The sequence below is a fragment of the Pelobates fuscus genome, chromosome 8 (genome assembly GCF_036172605.1).
Source record: "Pelobates fuscus isolate aPelFus1 chromosome 8, aPelFus1.pri, whole genome shotgun sequence".
NCBI classification, from domain to species: domain Eukaryota; kingdom Metazoa; phylum Chordata; class Amphibia; order Anura; family Pelobatidae; genus Pelobates; species Pelobates fuscus.
This window is the reverse complement of record NC_086324.1, coordinates 56,903,350-56,928,669: the sequence shown is the minus strand read 5'-3', so window position 1 is coordinate 56,928,669 and position 25,320 is coordinate 56,903,350. Positions and strand designations below refer to the sequence as shown.

At 39.3% G+C, this 25,320-nt stretch overlaps 1 protein-coding gene across 3 annotated transcripts; it reads left to right on the top strand.

Moving 5' to 3' along the window:
* Positions 1-263: 263 nt before the first annotated feature.
* On the top strand, positions 264-24,850 carry KCTD18 (potassium channel tetramerization domain containing 18). Of its 3 annotated transcripts, none has more exons than XM_063428707.1 (7): positions 264-291; positions 4,347-4,519; positions 6,589-6,800; positions 7,516-7,709; positions 10,053-10,147; positions 22,778-22,880; positions 24,336-24,850. In XM_063428707.1, exons 2-7 carry the CDS (start codon positions 4,360-4,362, stop codon positions 24,805-24,807), a joined length of 1,236 nt encoding a protein of 411 aa, XP_063284777.1. In that variant the 5' UTR covers positions 264-291; positions 4,347-4,359; the 3' UTR covers positions 24,808-24,850. The 3 variants fall into 3 exon arrangements, with proteins under 3 accessions (XP_063284777.1, XP_063284778.1, XP_063284776.1); XM_063428708.1 differs by having other exon boundaries at positions 284-323; XM_063428706.1 differs by lacking the exon at positions 264-291 and having other exon boundaries at positions 4,265-4,519.
* The last annotated feature ends 470 nt before the right edge of the window (positions 24,851-25,320 follow it).

Here is a 25,320-nt window from a genome sequence, read left to right as displayed (position 1 = left end):
CATTATAAAGAATTGATTTGTGGGCAGGGAAATAACAGTTCATTTGCCAAAGAGATCATGCTTTGATTATTGCATTTATTTACTGGGACGAACAGAATGAAACGCTTCAGTGCGTTGCTATGGTAACAAAACCCCACTCGAGGCAGACACACCGCCCATCTTCGAGTAGCTCTCTTACTACTGGCTGCGCTATTATCCCACGAGGATTCCTATTGGTTAGTCACCTGTCAGTCACGTGAAGGTGGGATTCAAAAACCTGAACCGGAAGCGGAAGCAGGTACCGTAAGGCAGGTGCGCCAAGTTGTAGGATGGAGCAATGTGCGGTGAATGGGTTATTTATCAGGATTTCCATAGATACCGGGCCACAAACCAGGGCTCTGTGTGACTCTGGGAGCCTCCTAGCCTGGGTCACGTGATGAGCTGAACTGCTCTGTGGCCAGCAGCAGGGCAATGCAGGAGAGTAGTGTGGGCATTAATATTTACACACAGAGCTCCAGGCAGGTAATTGTTTAGTGAGGCAGCTTCCTGGGTAGTGTTACTGGCATTTTTATTACTTTATTTACAATGACTTTATTTTATTTTTTATCATTATTAATTAGGAAGTACTAATTACATTATTATATTGTAAACACGTGTTTATAAAATAAAGTCAAAATTAAAGGACAACTGTCAGCGGAAAAATATTTTTTAATATAGTTCTTTCATCAAGTTTTTCAAAGGATTTTTTTTTTTTTTTTTAAATGAAGTTTATGTTAAACTCCCCCCGCCCCCCTAAAAAACAAACCAAGATTAACTTATCCCTACATTCAGTATATGACCAGGTCCTTCGGACATATACATAAACTTTGGGTCAGACAGTGTTTCAAAACTGCCAGTCTCTGTAGTCTAAGAGGGACACTCCATAAAGCACTTTAATTTTTGTGTCCTCTTTTTCATTTTGAAATTGACACTTTTATTAATTATACTTGTTACACCGCCTATGGCTTTCAGGTAGACTATGGTTACTGTTACTTCCTGGTTTGGTTAGTTCAGTGGAGCTAAAATCAAGTGGCATCAATTTCTCAGAAAACCTGCCTTGCAAAGACTTCTCATTGGGGAGTCTGTTATTGGACAGCCACAGAAAGTCTGGGTGGGTTAGAAGAGTCAGTACTTGCAAAGGTAGCAGACACGAGAAATGCAGGTTTTGCAAGAGATTTTTAGATATATCCCCAATGGAAAAATGCATTATTAAATGCATTACGTTTTCATTGGGGGTATATATACTAAAGAGTGATTTTATATTTGGCAAATGGAGTGTCCCTTTGCTTCTTTTCAGAGAGTGAAGCAGGGAAAAATATGGAAACTTACAGGGTTATTCACTAAAATGAGAATTGCAGAGATTTGAATGTAAACTTCAAATTGAAGGCCAAAAAAGCCAAACTCAAAGCAAATATTTCTTGTTCAGCTATTTTGAACTCAAATTTGAAATTCACTCTGCATTCCCTGCAATTCTCACTTAAAGGGATACTATAGTGTTAGGAATACATATCTGTATTCCTAACACTAAAGCTCCTTCAGCCTTCCCGGCCAATAAAGAGTTAAAAATCCTTTATTTACTTACCTGCCTCCTCCGACATCATCTGACGCGGGTTGTTAATGCTCCACAAGTGCGTTAGGCCCTCCCTTTAGAAAAGCCATGAAACAATGCTTTCCTATGGGAAGTTGACTGACGCTGGATATCCTCATGCAGAGCGCGATGACGTCCAGCATCAGTTAGGTGACTTAAAAGTCGTCTACCAAGCAGGAAGCGCCTGTAGTGACTGTCTTAGTGCTACAATGTAAACATTGCAGTTTCTCTAAAACTGAAATGTTTTACATTGAAGGACTAAGTGTGACAGGGACACTGCACCCAGACCACTTCAATGAGCTGAAGTGGTCTGGGTGTTTATAGTGTCCCTTTAAGTGAATACCTGTGTAACTGTCAGTCTTTAAAACTGTCTGAAACAAGGTGCATGTATATGGCTGAAGGATCCTGTTATATACTAAAGGTAGGACTCTTTCTAATCTATTTTTGCATATACTTAAAATAAATATAAAGTGGAACCTCGGAACTCGAACGTAATCCGTTCCCGAAGTGTTCGAGAACCGAATCAACATTTCCCATAAGAATTAATGTAAAATTGATTAATCTGTTCCAGACCCCCCAAATTACAACATTTTACATTTATATGTATGCATTACAAATGCAGAGATCACTAATAATAAGCACCTTACATTTATTTGAGTGGTTCCTGCCTTTCAACTTGCTAAAAATTTACTGTTGGCCATTATTAGTTATTTATAATTGTCTGACTCGAAAATGAGACATGGCTCTTTGTTGTATGTTCGGGTACCGAGACACTTTTTTTTTTACTAAAAATTTTTGTTCGACTTACAAATTGTTCGAGAATGGGACCATTCGACCTCTGAGGTTCCACTGTATCTATTTTCTTTATGAATTTGATGAAAGGATTCTTATATTAAAAATTGTTTTGAGGTAACAGTTTCCTTTGAAGGAGCACTCAAAGCACCATAACCACTACACTGTGCTGTAGTAAGTAGTCATTTGTCTGACAGCAGAAAGCTCTCTACGTGAGGTAAGCGCAGCGGTGCAGGGCTTGGTTGGCTGGGAGTATTCAGCTGAAGCTCTCAATCAGTGAGCTGGCCGTGCATCTCAAACTCTGCCCCCTCTAGATGGTATACTACAACTTTATTATCATTTACTAGACCTCTATTGCATTCAAAGAATGGCTGTAAGCCTTCAACATGGGGAGCCCGGGTTTGAGATCCCTGTTTTAAAGGGACAGAGCATAGAGGGTTTACCACTCATTGAAGAGATCATGCATTTAGAAATGTCCATCGCAAATATACTGCTATGCAGCATTATAGATTTAATCCAACCATCATAACCAATACACCCCACTGTAGTGATTATGTTGTGAAGAGTACCCTGGCCCCATTTCTCAGTAATGGGGCAAACCGTTTTGCAACAGCATCATCTAACCTCTGTAAGCCAAATAAAGATTGTCTATGCACAGAACTGATATTAGACGGCCAGTAACTACAGTTCGAGGCTGGCTAGTAACAAACCAATGCTAGAGTTATGAATTCTATGTGTGCAGCTTTTTTCAGTCGCCATGACCACTTCAATCGCTATAGTGGTCATGGTGCTTGGAGTTACCCTTATGTAAGTTTGAGTTTATGTTGCACATCGATATTTCTCAAATTTCTTAGATTTTCTGGGAGAGTCCTAGTCTGGAACCCCTGTCCCACCATCCAGGGTTTTTCACATCTTGAAAAGATTATTCATTAAATTGAGAATTGTCACAAATTCATAGTGAATTTCAAATTTAAGGCTAAAGTAGCTGAAGTGGAAACATAGCTGTATTATCACTTTGAATTACTGACAGTTCTCACTGTAGCGAATACCCCTATGTGTATCTTTAAACATACTGACAAGTACACAAATGTGTTCTGACATGTTTGTTACATTCTTATGACTAATAAATGGTTATATAACCAAACTGAGCAGAAAGTGCTTGACTGATGAAATTCAGTGATTTAAAGGATCACTATAGTGTCAGGAATACAAACATATATTCCGGACACTATAGTACCTGTGTGTTTATTTAGGCCTCCCTTAGATCGCTCTGAAAAGGTGATTTTGCTCACCTTTTTTCGATGCTGCACCAGTGCGCATCAATCTTAATGATCTCAGCCGATTCAATGCTTTCCCATAAGAAAGCATTGGGCATCTATTGCACATGAAAAGGCAGCTTTCACACTGAAAAGCCTACAGGGACATGCTATAGACACCAGAACCACTACATTAATCTGTAGTTGTTCTATACTATAGTGTCCCTTTAAATTTCCAAATCCTAATTGCATGGTTTCTTACAACCAATGTCATATTTTTCTCTCTCCACTTTGTCCTCCCCTCCCATTGCTTTCTCCCTAGTTTGTTTTGCTTTTTTCTTCCACCTTCTGCTTATTTTTTTATTTACCCTATGTTCTTTCTATCTTTTTTATGATGTTATTCCTTTCTTCTTAAGATATGTTAAGGTTTTGGACAGATAATACTGGGACTGGGCTTTTGGTGCAAGGAATCAAACTACTCAAAAATGGTTTGTCAGAAAACAGAGGGGTTGCTCCAAAAGAAGTCTTGTGCTGTAGTAATTACAATACACTGTAGTGGTTATGGTGCTTGAATTGCACATTTAAGATGTTGTTGTACAGTTAGAAGGTAGAGGGTAGACTATCAGCTGTCTGAAAGGGAGATATAATATTTCATAGTTAATTATATCTGAGCATATGGTGACTTGTTGCAGATTCGGAAACATAATGGAAGAAGAAAGTATATGTAAAGAGATTTCCAATGTGCTTCAACTAAATGTGGGAGGCTGTATTTTCACCGCCAGACGGGAATCTCTCTGTCGCTTCAAGGATTCAATGCTGGCTTCAATGTTTAGTGGTCGATTTCCTCTAAAACTTGATGAGTCTGGTAAGTATTTATTTTTCCTATGTAGTATCCATAATAACTACCAGAAGCATAATTCAAACATTCAACTAATTACACACCACATATTCATTAATTACCCCTGGGAATAAGATTCTCTTTTCTATTTTAGAAAAACAGATCATTGCCAAGAATGTATTAAGTTTTAAATTAATAATTAATTAATGGCTATTATTTTTTTAATTAAACATATTGACTGCAGTGTATGTTTTGTAGTGCTGTAGAGTTGGAGGTGGAAGCAATTTTGAATTACTGCAGTCTGTAAAAAATGTGCCAACTCCGACTAAATATAAGTTGAACCAATGTATAAGTCAACCCCAAAAAATTAGAGGTGTAATATAGGTTTAAGCCTATATTAGGACTATATTTAGGCCTGTATCAGGACTTATATTAGGATTCTGACCTAGGCTAAGCAACAGAATCAGAAGTCCTATTTCATGTATAATTAAAACTGTTGTTTTATTTACTATACCCTGTGATGAAATTATTTTATTTAAACGTAAACAAACAAAACAGCATGTAGTTTACTTTTTTTGCAAATAGATGGCGTTTGCGAATCTCTCCAGCTAGTCAACTGTGTTTACGTATAATGCAAGTGGTAACATCTTTTATTTCTCAAACAATGTGTGTGTAAAATGTAAAGAAGGTCTTCTAAGCATACTCAATCAAGTGATAACCGTGATGGTACGCACTCCAGAAATTCTGTTTCTCTAGAAACGTTATAAAAGAGGTTGGAAGTGATAAATAGGTATGCGAAGGGTGAAAGCATTGTCTGTATCAATAAATAATTAGGTTGAGACCTTATTTTCGACTTGGCCATGTAGTAACAGTTTTATGTTCGACATATTATCCGACCCCTAGTTTTATATGTATATGCCAGCATATACAGTAAATTGTAATACAGTAACTATATTTCTCTTTAGATAAGTTATCAAGTCATACCTACCAACTCAGGATTCCTGAGAATTGGGACGCGGGAGAGAGGGTGGGCCAGTGATGCAGTTAATGGCAGGTCAGCCTGGTGTTAAATTGAGGCCTAAATTAGGGAAGTGCATAAAAAATTGAGTGTTCATGGATCCCAGCATGCTGTCCATTGTATCTAAAGTAAAACTTCAGACATACTGTTCTCATGTATCATAATCATGGTTACTGGAAACTGACCTTTATTAGATTTCTTTAGAGACCCTATTTGGATTAAATTCATTAATATTAGATGATGCTCTCAACCAGGGAATGCCTGTCCAAATGTGGACAAGATTGCTACATCTAAGGCAGAAGTGGTATTTCCACTTTAGTAAGAACCCAAGGAACCAAGGTATCTGTTAAACCATTTGAAAATGGTAGATTGTTAACAGTGAGGCAGCACCAGGGACTCCTGCTACAATACCCTCTATATCCCCCTGTCGATATTATGGTGTTTAGAGTGCCCCATTAACAACTGTAGCATGTCTTTTCACACCACAGTTGTCTAAGCAAAGTCACTTCTTGTCTTACTATCATAAAAACTTTACCTTTTACCTTGCATTTCGTTTACCCTTTACCTAGTATTTGAACACACAATGATAAAACATTTTGGCCAATACAGTGATTTATATAAATAGGCACATTTCTTGTGAGCCTCATTTGGTAAAGGTCAGTGATTTATTTTAATCCAACATATATTAGGAGACTCACAGGAGTAAGCGTAGGACAAATATGAACCAACTTACACATTTCTTGCCCTACAGCAATTCCTTATAGACCAACTGTCTGCTATAAAGCATTGAAGTTGTGCTCCTTGAATAGATTATGGTGCACAGAGGTCTCCTGTATCTGTATAACTTGTAAACATTGTAGGAGGATTTTTTGGAGAACGTTATACTTTCATCTCTGTCCATACAAAATCTTTTTAAGAGGTGCACACACCACGTACCTACCTCCACTCACAAATTGTGAACGGGGTTGTCCGTAAACTGTTTGCTTATTCGCAGTTCTGTGTATTTATTTAGAGTTATTGCTGCTGCTTACTCATAAACCATTAAATTTTTTTGACGTTAATCTTTTTGTACTTCTAGGTGCTTGCCTTATTGATCGAGATGGGAAGCTCTTTAAATACCTTCTAGATTACCTTCACGGGGAAGTAAGGATTCCAAAAGATGAGCAAACGCGAATTGCACTGCACGAAGAGGCTGATTACTTTGGAATTCCATACCCTTACAATTTGACTGATCACTTGGCAAACGAGATGGAGACATATTCTTTAAATACAAAAATAGAACTTAAAAAGGTCCTGGAAATATCTTGCTTTTCTTCACCTTGTATACAGTTGTCTTACTACATATATTGTACTGGGTTTTATCAAGGCTCACATTCTCAAATTTTAAACTACTAGCCAGGCCCAAACGTTACTTGCCATTGCATATCTCCTCCAATGCAATGGTTGGGAATGGATAGGGTAGCAGCATGGTCAGCTAAATTGTGTCTAAATTATTTATTCAACATTTGACAATCCTTAGCGTGTTGGGATTCTGGGGACATAGTGTGTAGTCTTTACCGGTATGCCTAGGAAAGTGAAAAAAATATATCAAAAATTTAAATAACTATCTATATAATGGCAATACATCTTGCTAGCATAATATGTTGAGATTGTGTAGTACATGGTTAAGAAGTGAATCACAGTGATGTTTTGGGGGGCAATATATTATTAATGTCACTGTCATTAATTATCTTTTTCTAGATGACCTGTGCATCTAAGAGAATGGAGGAACTTATTCTTATCCCCCCATAAATCTGTCACTTTATCTGAGAAGCATGCAGGCTGATTGTTGCAGCCTTTGAATAACTCCCTGTGCTTTCCGGTATCTATGTCTGTGTTAGATTAAGTATATTATGGTGACATTAAAAGAAAAAGCCAAAAGGTGAAATGTATTTTATTTTGAATACATTTTGTGACAAAGAATACTGTCTTATTTTGTCTAATACAGTGTTATTTTTTTGCCTAGGTTTTAATTGATTTCTGTGATACCTATGGCTTCATATGTACAAAACCTTCAGTGTGGGTGTTAAATTACTTACATACAAGTGGCTCCAGCTGTCAGAGTAAAGTGATTGGAGTTTACGCAACCAAGAAGGATGCACAAATGGCGACTGAGACACAATTAGGAGAACGAATTAATCATAAAAATATGTACAAAAGGTAAGCATTCTTAATTGAATGTTTTGTTGGAAGAGAGTATGCTAAAGTGACTGTAAAGGAAAAAAGACATTTAGTGGAGGATTTTTTCCCTTTCTATTGGTAACTGTTTGGCAGTCGACCATCTGCTCCAATGTTAACTCTCATACACAATTTTGTGACCATAATGTCAAGCCCCTTATGGTTAACCTTTTTTTTAGTGCCAAAGGTATTTCCACAGCTTTGGCAGTTAAAGGTTTCACTATAATAGACTGAATTTTATGAACAGGAAATTGAAAAAAATTGATTAATGTAATATTCGCCTCAGCAAAATTTCAGACAAACTGAAAGAAAATAAAACTTTGAATGACTAACTCTAAATTCTAGTACTAAACTAAATGCTCTTCACTGTCAGTAGTTGACACAGTTTTTGAAACAATTTTAATAAAATGTGTCATTTAATGTAATTTTGAAGCCAAAAAAATCTGCAATTATTTTCTAGTAGTATACAGTGTGTTAATATGCATAGACATCCACTGTATATCACAAAGAGGTGGCTACCAGGCAATCTTGGCCTTGTATTTGTTTTATAACAGCCAAGTGGAATGATCCCCTGATTAGATCTAAAAGGTTTAAACAGTTTTTACAGGCTTTCAAGTGGCATTAATGGAGTACTGTCACTTCAGATGTAAAGGCATATTTTATTAGCTTAGCAAAAGCTAATCATTTTGCTCTTCGAAAAAAATTACACATTTTTAAAAACTCTCTTTCCATTTACATCATATGCCATGCTTAGTTGGTACAGATTGCCATCCATCTTTTTTCTGTATGTTACTTGTGTAAATTCAGAAGGGACTTGCATATCTTCAGTTATGGGGTAGGCACTCAAGCCAATAAACTAGATTGTGGTTAAGGATGTTGTCTCTTCATCAGTGACCCAGGCAGCCTGAAGCATTAAGGTGTCCTGCAAAAAATACAATGGCATTAAAGTGAAAAATATATGTTTTATCTTCCTTCTAAGTGAAATCTATTTTCAATCTATAGCTATATTAAGGGAGCACACGGAGTACAATAACCACTACAGACTGAAGTGATTATAGTGCTAGAAATCTGAAGGCACCGTTTCCTGGTTCTATGTCAAACCTTGTTTTAGTAGCTGCACACAAACCGAGAGTCTCACATAGCTATAGCTCACTCATCCACTAAACAGCAAATTCAAAGCTCACAGATTATATTAGTATTATTTAAAAACACCTAACCTAGGTAAAAATAATGGGGGTTTAGTTACAGTATATGATCATACATTGCATAAACCTTCCACAGTGAGTGAGTGCGCTGGATCTTGTGTATTGTATGAATTGGCCCCAGCAGCATCCCATTTATGCATGTTCATGTGAGTGCAGCCCCCTGCTTTTATATATATATTTGGGAATCTAGGTCAACTCCTTGGTTTTTCATCCCTCCCTGTCACAGGTCCCTCATACCAGGGCTCTATTTAACCTTGTCAGTATGTATGTCTGTGTGTGCGTCAGTATGTGTGTGTCTGTGCCAGTATATCTGTGTGTGTATCTGTGTGTCAGTATGTTTGTGTGTGGGTATTTGTGTGTCTCAGTGTATGTATCTGTGTTTCCTTTTGTGTCAATGTGTGTATGTTTGTGTGTGTGTATTCTGTGTCAATGTGTATCTGAGAATCTGTTTGTTCATCAGTGTGTCATTGTGTCTGTGTGTGTAACATGTGTCTGTATCTAAGTGTCCGTGTGTGTATCGTTGTGTCAGTGGTACGTGTCTGTGTATGTATGTGTATCAGGGTGTGGAAGTGTATACACTACATACAAATGCATACCTGCATTCAAACACCAACATTCACACACATACTCCATACAAAAACATACTTACAATCAAACACACATTGTATGTGTGTGTGTGTGTGTGTGTATATATATATATATATATATATATATACATATATACATGTTATTTCTATACACACTACACGTGCACTAACACACACTGTGCCCACTTTATACACACCACATTATTGTGGGCAGATTTGGAGGTGAACCCTGAGTACTGACTTGGAGGCAGGCCCCTGGGGGCCCAGACCTTGAGCTGTGTTAGGGGCCCCAAAATGTCTGATGGCAGCCCTGCACATGCCCATCGGGTGGCCGCTGTGTGCAACCACATGGTGATATTGCTGCCACTGGTGCCCATTACCACTACAATGTGCACATGTCAATTACTTGTAGTGGTTATGATGATTAGAGTGTCCCTTACATTTTCCTGAAAAGCAATGTGAGCAAATGTAACAAAATTGACATTATGTTCCTTATATGTTCGAATTTCTTTTTTTATGTGTTTTTCTGCCAGGGAAGCTGGTGGTAACATACAATATATTCTGAGCTACTATAGTGTGTCTGAGCTGAAAAACATGATGGATGCTTTTGAGACGTGGAAGGGAAGAGGTAAGCAAAATCCTTTGAACTTACCATAGCTATTTGGCTTCTACTACTGTTATGTATAAACCCTTTTACAGGGTAATTCACTGAGGTCCAAAAGGCACTCTACTGAATGGGGCAAAACCATCCGACTGCAAAATTCAGACATTGTTGATGAAATTCATTAATATCCGGATTTTGTAAATCAGACCCCAAACGACTATGAATTTGGTCTGAATTTCAGCTGAACCAACAGCTGCAAGACGACTGAAATCTGGGACGAATAAATTCAATCTGATAAAAAAAATATGAATTATTTGCCCACTGGCAGTGCTAGCAGCCACTAGGCAAATAGTTGAAAAACCATAAGCACTACAAGGTTTAATTATTTGGCAACTGGCCAGCGCTTGCTTACCAGCTGCCACACTAAGCAAGTAAAACAAAAAAAAATACATAAAAATCATATGGTGTGGTCAATAGGTCCCCCTATATTACCATAATCGGGGGAAATGTAGCTGTATGTCCCCTCTCCTGGCCCCACCCATACTGGCCGGTGGGGCTCCTAATACTTATAACAATGGGAGGACCTATTGTCCCTTTCCCTGGTCCACACCAATGCTGGTGGGTGGGGACTCTGATATATATAAAATTGGATGGGACATATTGTTCACACCCATGCTGGCGGGTGGGGGCCCTAATTAATTATAAAATAGGGGGTGGACATGCCATTGTCCACCCACCAAATAATAGTGGGCTTACCTCTGGGTGGCTAGGGTTCCTTAATCCATTGACAATGTCTATACATTTGTGGAAGGAGTTATGATCCTATATAAACCCTACACCCCCTACTTACCTTTGTTGTGCAAGCTGTTTGTCTTCACCATAGTAACCAGCACTTCCGGTCCGTTGTTCCCGCCAAAGTCAGTCTCCTGTAAACAGTCCGTTGCCAGCAGCTCCTACCTCCGTCTTCCGTGCCCGTCCACCGGCTTCTACCCGGCTTCCGGTCACGAGACCGGCACGTCCACGTAAGCATAACGTTGGAAATAGCGTTCGGCTATTTCCCACGTTCGGGCCTAAAAACACGGGGATAGGCTCCCTTCATTACTTACCTATTCGTGCTGTTACGCTGTTCGTGTACGTCTGCGTTCGTGCGGCTAACAGCCGAAAGCGTAATACACACTCTTTCGTTTATTCTATGTACCGTACGTGCACACTTACCCTATGTTCGTCTGTTCTTTCATACGTTCGTTCAGCCGAACACGTTCAAACGGCTTTTTCATGCAACCTTTCGTTAATTTACACTTTACAGCCTGCAGCTGATTGGCTTTCGTTTAAATCCTTTTGTGCGTTCCATTTACCGAATGCGGGAGTTCTTTCTATTTATAGTACTCTTGTTTATTCGGTTACCTGAACAAAAGGGGCTACAGTGTTTACATTTACTAATCTACTATAAAATATCTAGTTATCTCTTTACTTATACCAAGCACTCACATTAAATTTTTCCCTATATGATGTTTATTATATGGCTCTTAAAGTCATCACTGGGTGAAATATATGTGTTTTACACATTTTCCGTCCATGGTCACATAATTGTGGGACATCTATTTTTCACAGGGTAATCTTCTTAAAGGCACAGTTTGACTCTTTCTTTTATAATTTACGTATATAATGCACCTCCACTTTCCTCCAATCAGTCTTCATGAAGCGGTATCCCACTACCCTGTATTACTGTATCAGGTAAGTAGGTTTACCAGTTCTCTTTTTCCCTCGAGGCCTCATTCAGCCTCCACGGCCTCATTCAGCCTCCCCACTTCCCAAAGTGGGTTCTAAACTTCCAACAGGCCAGTTCCGAGATTCCTCACGGCGTTTAAAAACATCAATCACACAAACCTACACCACCTTGCTACTACCTATACTTTTCTTCAAAAAGAGCTCCAAGAAGAGGTACCCAGTATCCTGCATTTCGGTAACATTTTACGTTTTCCCTTTGAGGCCTCATTCAGCCTCCACGGCCTCATACAACCCCCCAACTCCCAAAGTGGGCTCTGCACTTCAAAACGTACCTGGGCTAAGATTCCTCACAAAATGTCAACAACAATCTCATAATCATAATCTACTATATTTAATGGGGTACATGTTTTTTCATTTATTTCTAAATTTCATTACTTAGACACCAAGTCCTACGCCATCGACAACCTACAGTCTACCTGGTTCCCTGCATTGCAGTATCAGGTATTGGTAATCTTACTCACTATGATTACGTTTCTCCCTAAGGCCTCACTTTGCCTTCGTATTATTAAAAAAAATTAACTTTTATGGGAACCCCGGGGCTTGTCTCTAATTTACGGAACAACGTTCAGGTCCCTCAGCTTACCCACGTTCGTACGTTACAGTATCTCTGATACACACCTTCTCATATGTTCAACATTTTTACACTCATATTAGTGGCACGCCTCAGGCCCACTAGCATCTTTTTCCCACTAAGGTTTCCTGGACCGGGCCCGTTCCCTGCAGAAGCAAGAATATATTGTAATCTTCCGGCGCGTTGCCCAAATAGAGGACAAACACTCAAGGTTAAGTATCTACATACGTTATATCACACCATTCTAAGAGACAAGCCTCATTAGGCTAGAGAACTGGCATTGAGGATTAGGCACTGGCCTTAGCTATCCTAAGTAATACTACGGTCCTGCGAGGTCTACACCCCACCTCAACACGGAGGTTCAGCCCCACGACCAAATCATAGTTAGCCACCTCGCCCGCCCTTCTTTAGGGCTACAGTTAGGGCTTCCCATGTCACGGCCACACGTTTTGAATCTCTTACGGTCACCGAGAGGCCGACATCCTGCCACCACGTTCAAGTGGCCACAAAATCCCCTCGGCCCAAATCATAGGTAGAGCCTCTCTCCGCCACTTGGCACTAGCAGGGCCTCACCTGTCACTTGGTACTAGGTAAATTCTTCGCTTCGGCACTAGCTAGCAGGCCAGGTCTCCAAAGGTCTCATCCATACCTCTTAGACACATTACTTATCCAAATCATTATTTCTTTTTCAGAATGTCACAAGTATCCATCCCGATAATCGGTCTGCTGTTGGACGAAATACCCAGCACGCCAGTCTGGCCAGGGTCTCCATAGGAATCCCTCACCCCTTCTACCCTCAGTTACCTGGGATTCTGGTACATTCTAAAAAATATCAGCAGAGCTCTGACACAGGGGTATCCTCTCCCCAGCCACTGCCAGTAAGGCAGAACTACAGTGGCTCACAACGGCTCAGCCTAATGTTCCCAGGCCCGGCTCTAGTTCACAAGGGCCGTCAGCTTACTCCTCAGATTCCAATCAGGAGACCACAGTCGCTATCCTGGCCAGCCTCCAAATGATTAACAGGCTGATAAATGGAATCGGCTATAGCCACACCAGGTGTCTCGTTAAGCCCGGCAGGCGCTCACCTGGCGATCTCTCATACAGTCTGGCTTACCCCTCATTTCCCTCCCCGCCCCCCACCACCCACTATCCTTACTCCATACGTCTCACCGGCCCACCCTGTTCCAATTTCCACGGAGAGAGTAATTCTCGATGGAAAGGACGTTAAACTAACATCACTACTTAACTTCACAAAACTCCCTACAGTACAAAGGTTATATTCTTGGCGACGTTTCAGTACTCCAAAGAGTGACACCCACGACTTAACAAAGCTTTCCATTCCTCTGTTAATCATTGCCTCTCGCATAGAGACAGCTACTTCCACTTCTCACCACCCCTTCACCCCACGCACTAGTCAGGGAGGCGGCCAGAGGGACAAGCTGGGCTGACCATTTCATTTCTGGGGAAGGCTCGGGTGCACTATGACTTTAATCCTGGGGTATGCTATTTCACTACATGCAGGGTTTTGCACAGCTGCTCCAGAACCTAAACCTAGTCCACATACACAGCCCATCTGTCACCTAAGTTACGGCCAACTAAGGTTAACATTGTTATCCTAATATACTATCTGCATTTACACCCAGCTAGGCATCTGGTAGATTCTGGTGCCGGGTTTCTCACAGGGGTTCACACGGGCCTTATCGCCATTCCCACAGGTACACTCGTAGGCCCTAACCTATTATCTGCACCCATTGACCCTCTTACGGTGGACCACCTTCTGTCCACAGCAGTCATACGCTGGGTTCACGATCGCCTCCTTACGGTCTTCACTTTTCTCATCTTGGCGTACCATTCCCATCGATGTAGAAATTCAATATACCCTATAATATGTCTGATCATAGACCTCTTCCGCACTGCACTCTACACCCATTCCCAGCATCAAACTCCCTCATTCCCGCTATGGAGTTCTCACTGCACTACGCAAATCGATCATGCCATACAAGCTATAACTTAACAAGTACTAAGGCTTGGTTGAGCAAGATGGACTTATCCAACGCCTTTAATCTAATATCTATTCACCCTTCACCATGGCACCTGGCCTACGTTCGGGCGGCCATCCTCGCTAACCATTTTGTGGCTATTTTCATAGGCTGACTTGGCTGGCAGCAACCTCTCAGCTCTTATTAGTCTGCTTTTACATTCCTGGTGTCCACAAAACAGCCGCTGAAGCTCTTTCACGCTCAGTTTAAGGTCTCCCTACGACCTACTACATACCATCCAGGATACAACCTTATTCATGAGATAATCTTGGACTAAGCACACAGTTACACCTCATACAGATACGCACGCTTCACGCAGTTTCACGACTACTCTATCACTCACGCCAGGGCTTTGTATATTGTTCCATGTCACAAGTAGAGTTTGCTTGATTCAAGACTTTTTAAAACTATTGTACTTTTTGCCTTTTCCTCTAAACCTACATATCAAGCATCTTATTTATACCTCCTATGCTGTCACTCCGTTTTACGTATCCAAGGTCAGCCACACACTGTCAGTACTAATCCATTACTTCATGTCTAAACATTCCATTAAGGTAAGCTACATGATGGCTTCCTTCGCTGGTCTCTCTTTTTCGCAGAAGCGCTGCATCAGCGGTTCCAAGCTCTTACACCCCAGTCCACATCACTAGGTGATGGGGCCACAGGTAATCCTCAGCTTAGTTACATATATACCTCAATCAGAGTAAAAAAAATCTCCTTACTAGCTTTCAGTACACAAGCTGTATAAACTTGCAATAAGTGTGTTTTCTTTGAATCCTCTTTTTGCCCTCTTTTACAGGCCTACTCGTACGTTGCTTTCGGCACACCTCAACCAACTTTTCTTCTCCTTCTACATTCCATTACGTATTAGATAAATTCCGAGCACAAATATATATATATATATATATATATATATATATATATATATATATATATATATATATATAATATTGAGCGAAAATGTGGAATGATGGTTAAGTGAAGATATATCAGTCCTGCTTTGCTAAACAGCAGTCTGAGGTTTTTCGGTTAACCCCTTAAGGACGCGGGACGGTTCAGGACCGTCATCGGCATTTTCCCATTGCCGACCGACGACGGTCCTGAACCGTCCTTAATTTAAAATGTACTTACCCGATCGCCGTCGTTCCCCCGGCGGCGATCGGCGGTGCTCCCGTTGTGGGGAGACTGCCTGCAGCCCAGACAGTCTCCCCATGGCGACTTAGGACCCCTGTGGCCATGTGATCGCCCAACAGGGCGACCACATGGTCACAATAGGTGTCCTAGTCTCTGCCTGCAGGGGGACTGTCTGTGCTGACAGGCAGTCTCCCTGCATGTGTAAAATCATTAAAAAAAATTAAAGTTAAAGTTAATAAAAAAAAAATATTATTATATATGTGTATATATATATGATATATAGACATATATTATACCTATATAATATATGTCTATATATCATATATATAATGTCATGCTAAGTGTATTTTTATATTAATATGTACATATATTAATATAAAAATACACTTATAATTAAATTACACACGTATATATATAATATATATAATAACTATATATATTGTATATATATATTATTATAAAATACAAATAATAAGTAAATTAAATTAAATAAAATAAATAAAAATAATAATAAAAAATTAACAAAAAATTATATATCTATACAAAATTTTATTCTAACTGTATTTTGATATTAATATATATATATTTATATCAAAATACACTTAGAATGAAATTGTATATATATCTATGTATATCTAAATAAATAAAAAGAATACGAACTATTCATATGTCCATATAAAAAATTACATAAATAATTATATAAATATACACGTAGACTTCAAATATATAAATATGCATATATATTTAAATTCTACGTGCGTATTTATGTAATATTTTTACATAATTAAGTTATTTTATTGATTGCAATTTAAGGGACCTGCCTGCCAACCCAGGCCGAAAGTACAGAGAATTGAATTTGCTATCACTGTATTTTACCCTGCAACGTTCTACGACACCCTAAAACCTGTACATGGGGGGTACTGTTTTACTCGGGAGACTTCGCTGAACACAAATATTAGTGATTCAAAACAGTAAAACATATCACAGCGATGATATTGTCAGTGAAAGTGACTTTTTTTGCATTTTTCACACACAAACAGCACTTTTACTGATGATATAATTGTTGTGATACATTTTCCAGTTTTGAAACACTAATATTTGTGTTCAGCAAAGTCTCCTGAGTATAACAGTACCCCCCATGTACATGTTTTATAGCGTTTTTGAAAGTTACAGGGTCAAATATATGGGTCAAATATTTTTACATTGAAAATGGCCAGGTTGGTTACGTGCCTTTGAGAGCGTATGGTAGCCCAGGAATGAGAATTACCCCCATGATGGCATACCATTTGCAAAAGAAGACAACCCAAGGTATTGCAAATGGGGTATGTCCAGTCTTTTTTAGTAACCACTTAGTCACAAACACTGGCCAAAATTAGCGTTCAATTTAGTTTTTTACTTTTTTCACACACAAACAAATATGAACGCTAACTTTGGCCAGTGTTTGCGACTAAGTGGCTACTAAAAAAGTCTGGACATACCCCATATTGAATACCCTGGGTTGTCTACTTTAAAAAAAATATGTACATGTGGGATGTTATTCAGAGATTTATGACAGATAATAGTGTTACAATGTCACTATTGATACATTTTAAAAATGTATGTTTTGAAACCGCAATATCCTACTTGTACTTATAGCCCTATAACATGCAAAAAAATAGAAAAAAGCATGTAAACACTGGGTATTTTTAAACTCAGGACAAAATTTTGAATCTATTTAGCAGTTTTTTTCATTCGCTTTTGTAGATGAGTAAAAGATTTTTCACATAAAAGTCAAAAAACATGTATTTTTTTCAATTTTTCATCATATTTTTTCATTTTTAAAAAATTTAATTACATGAGATTATATAAATAATGGTATGTAAAGAAAGCCCCTTTTGTCCTGAAAAAAACAATATATAATTTGTATGGGAACAGTAAATGAGAGAGCGGAAAATTACAGCTAAACACAAACACCACAAAAGTGTAAAAAGATGCCTGGTCGCAAATGTACAACATCGCAAAAAAAGTCCGGTCCTTAAGGGGTTAAATGTCCCAGGGAGAAATGTTGATTTTCCACGATAAATTGCTGGTAATCTGCAAACCACGGTAAGGGACTCTGGGGCGGAGTCAGTGCTCCCAACAGCACTAGTTGCTAAGTTACAGCCAGGCCAGAACCTGCATTTGACTTAAGAGTTCCACAGATGTGACTAATTGAAACTCACCTGTAGCTGGTCAATTAGCAGGCAGTCTTATAAAAGAAGGGATGAGTCTGCTGCATAGTAAGGGAGAAAAAGCCAGCTAGGAGAGCTAAAGGACAGAGGAATGGTGTTTCTTGCAAGTGTAATTTTTTTTTGTTATTGAAAATTTGTAAGTGGGAAAGCCACCCAATTACAGGCCGTTATTTCTATGTTTAGTAAGTGCTCAAGGACTTTTGATTTGTTTATTTTTATTTAAAACACCTGTTTATTCATCATCATCATAAATCTGGAAAACTGAGCTAGATGTGTCTTGGACTTTGATTATCCTAGAAGGCTATGGTTACCATAAGATCCGTGACAAAATCCTACCTGGAAAATAAGTGGTTTGTCACAATATATATAAAACAAAGAGCTTGGCACTCACCCCTGCAAATTACTATATGTTCTGTACAGTACCCTGGTGCAATCTGCGTTGTATAAATAATTGGGGCGCACTCAAAGGATTAACAATCGATGGAATCAATTAATCAGGGCCTCAAAAATACACAAACAAGCAGTATCACAATCGACGTTTCGACCCCTGAGGGTCTTTCTTGAGTTCTTAAAATAATCTGCAGAGAAATCACCTTCGGCCATCTGAAGATCGATCTTATGACTAGAAGATTCAACAGGAAGTTTATGAGATTTGCTTCACCCAAATCCAAATAGCCTCTCAGTCCCTTGGGACTTTTATCTTGCCTATGTGTTTTACCCTATAGCTGTCATGCACAGGGTTCTACAAAGCACAAGAGCAGACCATGCAATGATAATTACAGTCATGCCCACAGTCATGATGTTGGAACTACTGGAAGTCTCTCAAAGAAATCATTTGAGAATTCATTAGAAAACATTATTAAGAACTCTCAGATTGCTCTGAAACTGTTCAAAGTGACAGTTTGGGAGCTGCAAGGTTTTTACTTTTAGCCCAAGGGCTTAGGATAGAAGTCATTGATATTTTGGTTCAGTCTAATAAAAAGTCTACCTGGAAGATACACTCCAGAATTTGGAGAACTTGTTCTTCATGGTGCAAAATAAACAATGCCTCAAATGCCTCCATTCCTCAAGTACTGGCTTTTCTTCAAGAACGCTTCGCAAAAGGCCAAAGTTATCTATTCTTAAAGTGTGCCCAGGCCTCTACCATTCTCCAATCCGGCGCGGAGTTCCAGGCTGCTGGGTGGAATGTCCCAGTTGCAAAAGATGACTCCTGACGTCTCCAGTACAGAGAGAGCCCCTTTAGTCCTTGGATTCCTTGTCACCTGTCTGATATCGATTCCAAATAGCACCATGTTTGGTGGTACTGGGGCCGAGTGCAACCCAGGTTTTTACTTTTGCTGGACTGCCATAATCCTGCGATCCGACCTACAGTTCCATGCAGTTCCTGGGTAGCACCCTGTAGGACGCACTGTGAGAACTTTTAACTAGTTTCTGATGGTTGGTTTGGTTTATCATGCCAGAATGCTCAGTGGGGGAGGGGTTACCACATTTAATTTAGTCCTTTTTGGGGAAGGTGGTTCCCGGGAGTCCTGCACCAGTCCACAGTGTCCAAGTGGTCCATCACAACTGGTGTTAAACTTGAAGGCAAGATAAATTGATTTGTCTTTTCAAGAAGAGAGTAGGGAGGCAACGTTATTGATAGCTGGGAGAAGGGTGGTATTAGCTCTATAGAAGGTGTTATGCTCTATAGAACAAAACAGAACAATGCAAGACCACAATCATTAAAATTAGAGAATTAGTTCAGCACTCTCATCAATGAGCGCTGTCCTGCGTCACCTGTGTTTTGCTCTAGAGACATCTGGTTTCTCCTGCTGGAGAAGACCTGAAGCAGTGTGGGTACCCTGGTAAGTTGTCAAGCTGTGCTAAAATAAAGAGATGGCAACCAGGGTGCACACGGCACAATAATATCTGCATCGGGCTGCCATGGTTATGGTGCTTGGAGTGTTCTTTTAAAGTCTTAATAATAATCATCTCACAATATGCAGAAAGAATTTGTCAGAGAGTCTTTTATGTTTAAAGGAACACAGTGCTTAGCAAACTGAAAACCTGATCCTCCATTCCCAGCCCGAACATGTTAAGGAAAATAAGATTCATGAAAATAGAAATAACATTATTATTTATAATATTGCATGTGTTTGCTCCATGACACCAAGATAGATTAATTATACCAAATGAACCAACAAATGCGCAGTTATGCAGTTTGCATTTTGTTCAATCCACGTGCTATGTGGTTATGGTTATCTCTCTGTGAACAAATGGCTAGATCTTTCCAGTTAGAATAAACATATGAATCTACTAAAATATATGTTGTACACTGATCAGCCACAATATTAAAACAACCTGCCTAATCTCGTTTAGGTCCCTCTTGTGCTGCCAAAACAGGTCTGATGAGTCGAGGCATGGACTCCACAAGACTTGTTAATGTATCCTGTGGTATCTGGCACCAAGAGATTAGGAGCAGATCCTTTAAGTTTCGCAAGTTGTAAGGTGGGAAATCCATGAATTGGATTTGTGTGTTCCCACAGATGCTGAATCGGATTGAGATAAGGGAAATTTGGAGACCAAGGCAATTTGGTGGTACGTGTCAAAGAATGCCAGAACCCAAGGTATCCCAGTAGGATATTGCCCAGAGCTTAGCACTGCCTCCGCAGGCCTGCCTTCTTCCCATTGTGCATCCTGCTGCCATCTCTACCCAGGTAAATGACGCACACTTACCCCGCCATCCACATGATCTAAACGAAAACGTGATTCATCATATCAGGCAACCTACTTCCATTGCTCTATAGTCCTGGTCTGATGCTCACGTCCCAATAGAAGGCACTTGGTCATCATGAGCACTTTAACCTGTCTCCAGCTACGCTGCCTGACACACAGCAAACTGCGACGCACTGTGTGTTCTGACACCTTTTTATCATGGCCAGCATACAGTTCAGCAATTTTAGCTACAGTAGCTCTTCTTTTTGATTGGACTAAACGGGCTAGCCTTTGCTCTGCATGTGCATCAACATGCCTTGTGTTTCCATGACCCTGACATTGGTTCACCAGTTGTCCTTCCTTGCACCATTTTTGATAGGAACTAACAACTGCACACCGGGAAGACCCCGTAAGACTTGCCATTTTTGATTTGTTCTGACCTAGTTGTCTAGCCATCACTATTTGTCCTGTGTAAAAGTCACTCGGATCTTTTTTGCTTGCCTATTTTATCCTGCTTCCAACAGATTAAATTCAAGAACTGACTCTTCACTTGCTATCTAATACATCCCACCCATTGACAGGTGCCATTGTAATGATATTCTATTCAATTCTCCTGTCAGTGGTTTTAATGTTGTGTCAGATCATATTTATAATGGGGATTTAGACACCCTCTGCACCAAAGAACTTACAGTCTATAGTTTTGTGAAACATGAAGTGTACTGAGATTTGTTTGTGTGTGGGTGGGACAATGACAACATTAAACAAAAAGTTCTAGAGTTTTTAGTTAGCTGTCTACCATTTTAAAGAAACCCCCCAAGCAGCATAATCATTATAGCGTGCTATAGTGGTTATAGTACCAGGAGTGCCGTGGCGCTCACCCATTGTAAGTAGTCAAACTGTTTAGTAATGCTTCCACTTCTTATCTGAGGTGTGCCAGATCCCGCTCTCTACCTCTTCTCAGCAGGAAAAAACAGCTAGAAGCTCTTGTTAGGAGCTACTGTTAGATCTCCTGAGCTTGGCCATGTAGTGCAGGGCTAGCTCATTGGCTGAGCATGTCAGCTGATCACTCTTAGCCAATGGGCTATGCCTTGTACTGACGGGAGGAGGCAGAAAATGGCACCCAGTGGACTCCAGATAAAATGTCAAACTGTTTACATTGTGGGGGCGTCAGGGCACTCCTGGCACCCTAACCACTAAACTAGGACAGCCACTAGAGGAGGATTTACATAGCATTTATTTTAAGGACAGGAACACTGCACCAAAACCACTTCATTGAGATGACGTGGCCTGAATAAATTTAGTGGTCCTTACATGCAGTCATGGGAAAAAGAAAGTACACCCTCTTTGAATTATATTATTTTACATATCAGGACATAATAACAAGCATCTGTTCCTTAGTAGGTCTTAAAAAGTTTATACAACGTCAGATGAACAACAACACATGACATATTACACAGTGTCATGATTTATTTAACAAAAATAAAGCCAAAATGAATACAGAGAAGTTCATAGGGAGTTCAGAGGACATCGGTACTGACATCAGCAGAGGACTAACCCAGCTAACACAGTACAGAGAGTTCTGTGATCGCTATGTATCATGCTGCAGCTTCTGATACTTTGGTCACTGAGCGGAGGGACATGACCAGGATCTTTTAAAATCCTTGGGGTCTCCCTCATCACAGGGACAAACTGATTTAAAGGGCCTTTATGTGCAGCGCTCACTTTGAGCACCGTACATAGCTCATCCTTCAGTCTGTCAACTGACAGAGGGAACTATTAGGTCTCAAAAGATACCTGGGGCTCCCTGTTTAAGCTGGGTGAATTACCATAGATAAAGGAGTACTCAGCTATAGAATTTAAATAACTTTAAAGGGTTATTTACGGGCTGCATATAGCTCATCTGTCAGTCTGGGGCCACTAACGGTTCCAGCATGGATTTAACCCTGCTGGTACTTTTAATGCCTAGCGGTCTTTGCCGTGGGTTAAAGCACTGCACTGCATGAGGGCATAGACTGTCATGTGGTCCTTAAGGGGTTAAACACTTAAGTTTTTTTAAAAAGTGTAAGTATTTTTTTTTTTTTTAACGTGCTAGTTTAACATATTACTCTTTCAGTGAAACCCGACTGTTACAGCTTTTTCCATATGTCTAAAATGTTTTTATTACCCTAAAAGAATATATTGTAGGATGACTTAAAAGATAGTGCTTTGTAATCTGCAGGTTTCAGTTACTGGCGCGTTCCTCAGGAACTAATCGAATGTTGGACCCTTGAAGAACGTCCTATAGAAGGAAGTGAGCAGAATATGTCTCCAGTAAACAGAAGGTACAACACATTAAACATCATGTTATGGATGTAACACAAAGAAGAGGTTTGACTGTGGTAGAAAGAAACATTATGGGTGGTACGAATGTTATATAAATGAATATATCTCTATATAGGTATATTTACAATGACAGCACTAGTACTGTATTTAGATATAAAGCACAATTTGTTACTCGTCCTAATTTCCAGTTAGCGCACTCTCTTTTCGCGTTGTTTCTCTCTCCCACCTAGTTTTCTGTAATGCCTCATTAAACTGCATGCTTTGATGCACTGGATGTTGTACCCTCTTTTCCAAGTACTCCTGAAGTAAAATTATGTTTTTGTAGTTAGAGTGCATTTGCATAAATCATTGGTTCTCATATTCTTTTTTCATACTTAAAGTTCACCTGTTATGCTACACATATTTTATAGTAAAGTATATTATAGTTCTCCTGCTATCTGGCACGGCAAATAGAGCACATGCACTTACTCCTCTAGCCAGCACTTCTTGCAGTGGCTACTGGAGGATAGAAATGGAGAGCCTGATGTCACTCCATTCAGATGTCTATGTGCTGGCAATGGATGTCACTTCATTATGTGGAAGGATTGATTTGCTTGTCCTCAAACTGGGCCAATCTTGAGAGCGCACAAGCTGGACCTAGGTGGGACTGGAGGTAGTTGTTACAGTAATGTAACACCCACAGAGTTGCAGACGAGACCGATGGATCCATGATTAGTAGGATACATTTCTTTAAATAGTCAGTTGAATATATATATTTAATCTCTATGGTACAATATACATTCAGGATTCATCATTTCCACTAGCGTCTGGCGGATGAAAATGTAGCCCTGGAGAGTAGAAATTCACTTCTGGTATATGTGCCATGGACTATACTGGTGTGCAGTGGGTAGTAAATGTTAAAGCCTGGCCAGTAGCACAGGACGTGACATTTTAAGCCCTAATACATTCATTGACTTTGGGATGTGAGTTACAGTGAAAATATAATGGCAAGTTCACTTTAAATTTTAAATTTGTATTTTATAATGCTTAAGCTTTCCTTATTCACTTGACTGAGAAATCACTAAATGAGATGTTGGGCCCTTCGTGATGACATTGTGGATTCTATAGAAGGTTCATACCCTAGGTATTTGCTTCCAAACTATTCCAATCACATCCAATATAGGGACATTTAGAGGAAAGTATTTTTTTTTCTTCCTACAGTTAATTTTGTGTCACTATGCAATTTTTATTTACATAGCAATCAACTATACAAATATTCAGACATGCAATTTACATAATTTCATAATATAGCCAACTGCATTACTTTCCTACATTTTGCTCAGATCAGAATCCACGTAACATCTTAATAAAATGTCACTATAAGTAGATGTGATAGATGCATTTTTATAGGGATGTGTGGAATATGAATATATTCACCTATAGATTTATTTTAACCACTGTGCCTTGCTTTCTAGGAGATTAATAGACTACACACAAGAGAATGAGGACCAGACTGCAACATCCAAGACTGGTCCAAAACCTATTCGATTTTCAGGCCCATCTACAAATACTAATATTAGAATCAAGAGCTCTGTGTCATTGAAACCTTGTGCCCAAAGAACCAATTCAGAGGTTTCAAATGATGTTAGGCTAAAAAGACCAGTAATTGACGGGACACAGCAGAAAAGGACTGACCTGAAAATTCAACGGATTAGTATTGACCCTGTGTCATCAAATAAAAATGAAAGCCAACGCAATACTCTGTCAATTGTTGACAAAGGAACCAAACTTAAAGGCAATGTCTCTTCTCCAGAACAGACCAAATCAAGGCGCATAATACGACTTAAGAGGCCATCTCTTAGCTCAACATCTGTGTCAGAAAATGAATCCACAATATTGGAGGAATTACAGGTATCAACATCACCACCAGTAACTGATTCGTCCTGAAAAGAGAAAGTTTTGTATTTTCTACAGTACTACATTTATTAAAACATTTGCCTAATAAATATACGTAACTGGTTTATAAAACTGATAGTGTGGATTTTTTTCAAAAATATTTTTTTTTACAGAACTTTACAACATAACAAATTAAATGTACAGGATTATTCACTAAAGTGAGATTTCAAATATAAGGTCAAAATAGCAGCAGCTGACTAAAATGAATAGCCTGGAGTCTGAACTGGACTGAGTTATAAATAAGGGATTTGTAATGGTCTGTGCAATATGATTAGTTTGGAAAGAATCAATTTCTTCTGTCTATGCCAAATTTTGGCATGAGTTGAGAACATAATGTTCAAAAATCAAGGTCATTTCTTTATTTGCTCCATGTTTACGCATTTTACAATTTGTATAAAGCAAGATTTAATCACATTTACAGCATATTTCAGCATTACGTTCCTCTAAAATTATTAGGCACATTCTCCACTTGTAAAATAGTTTTCAGAATATTTTTAAAGTTGC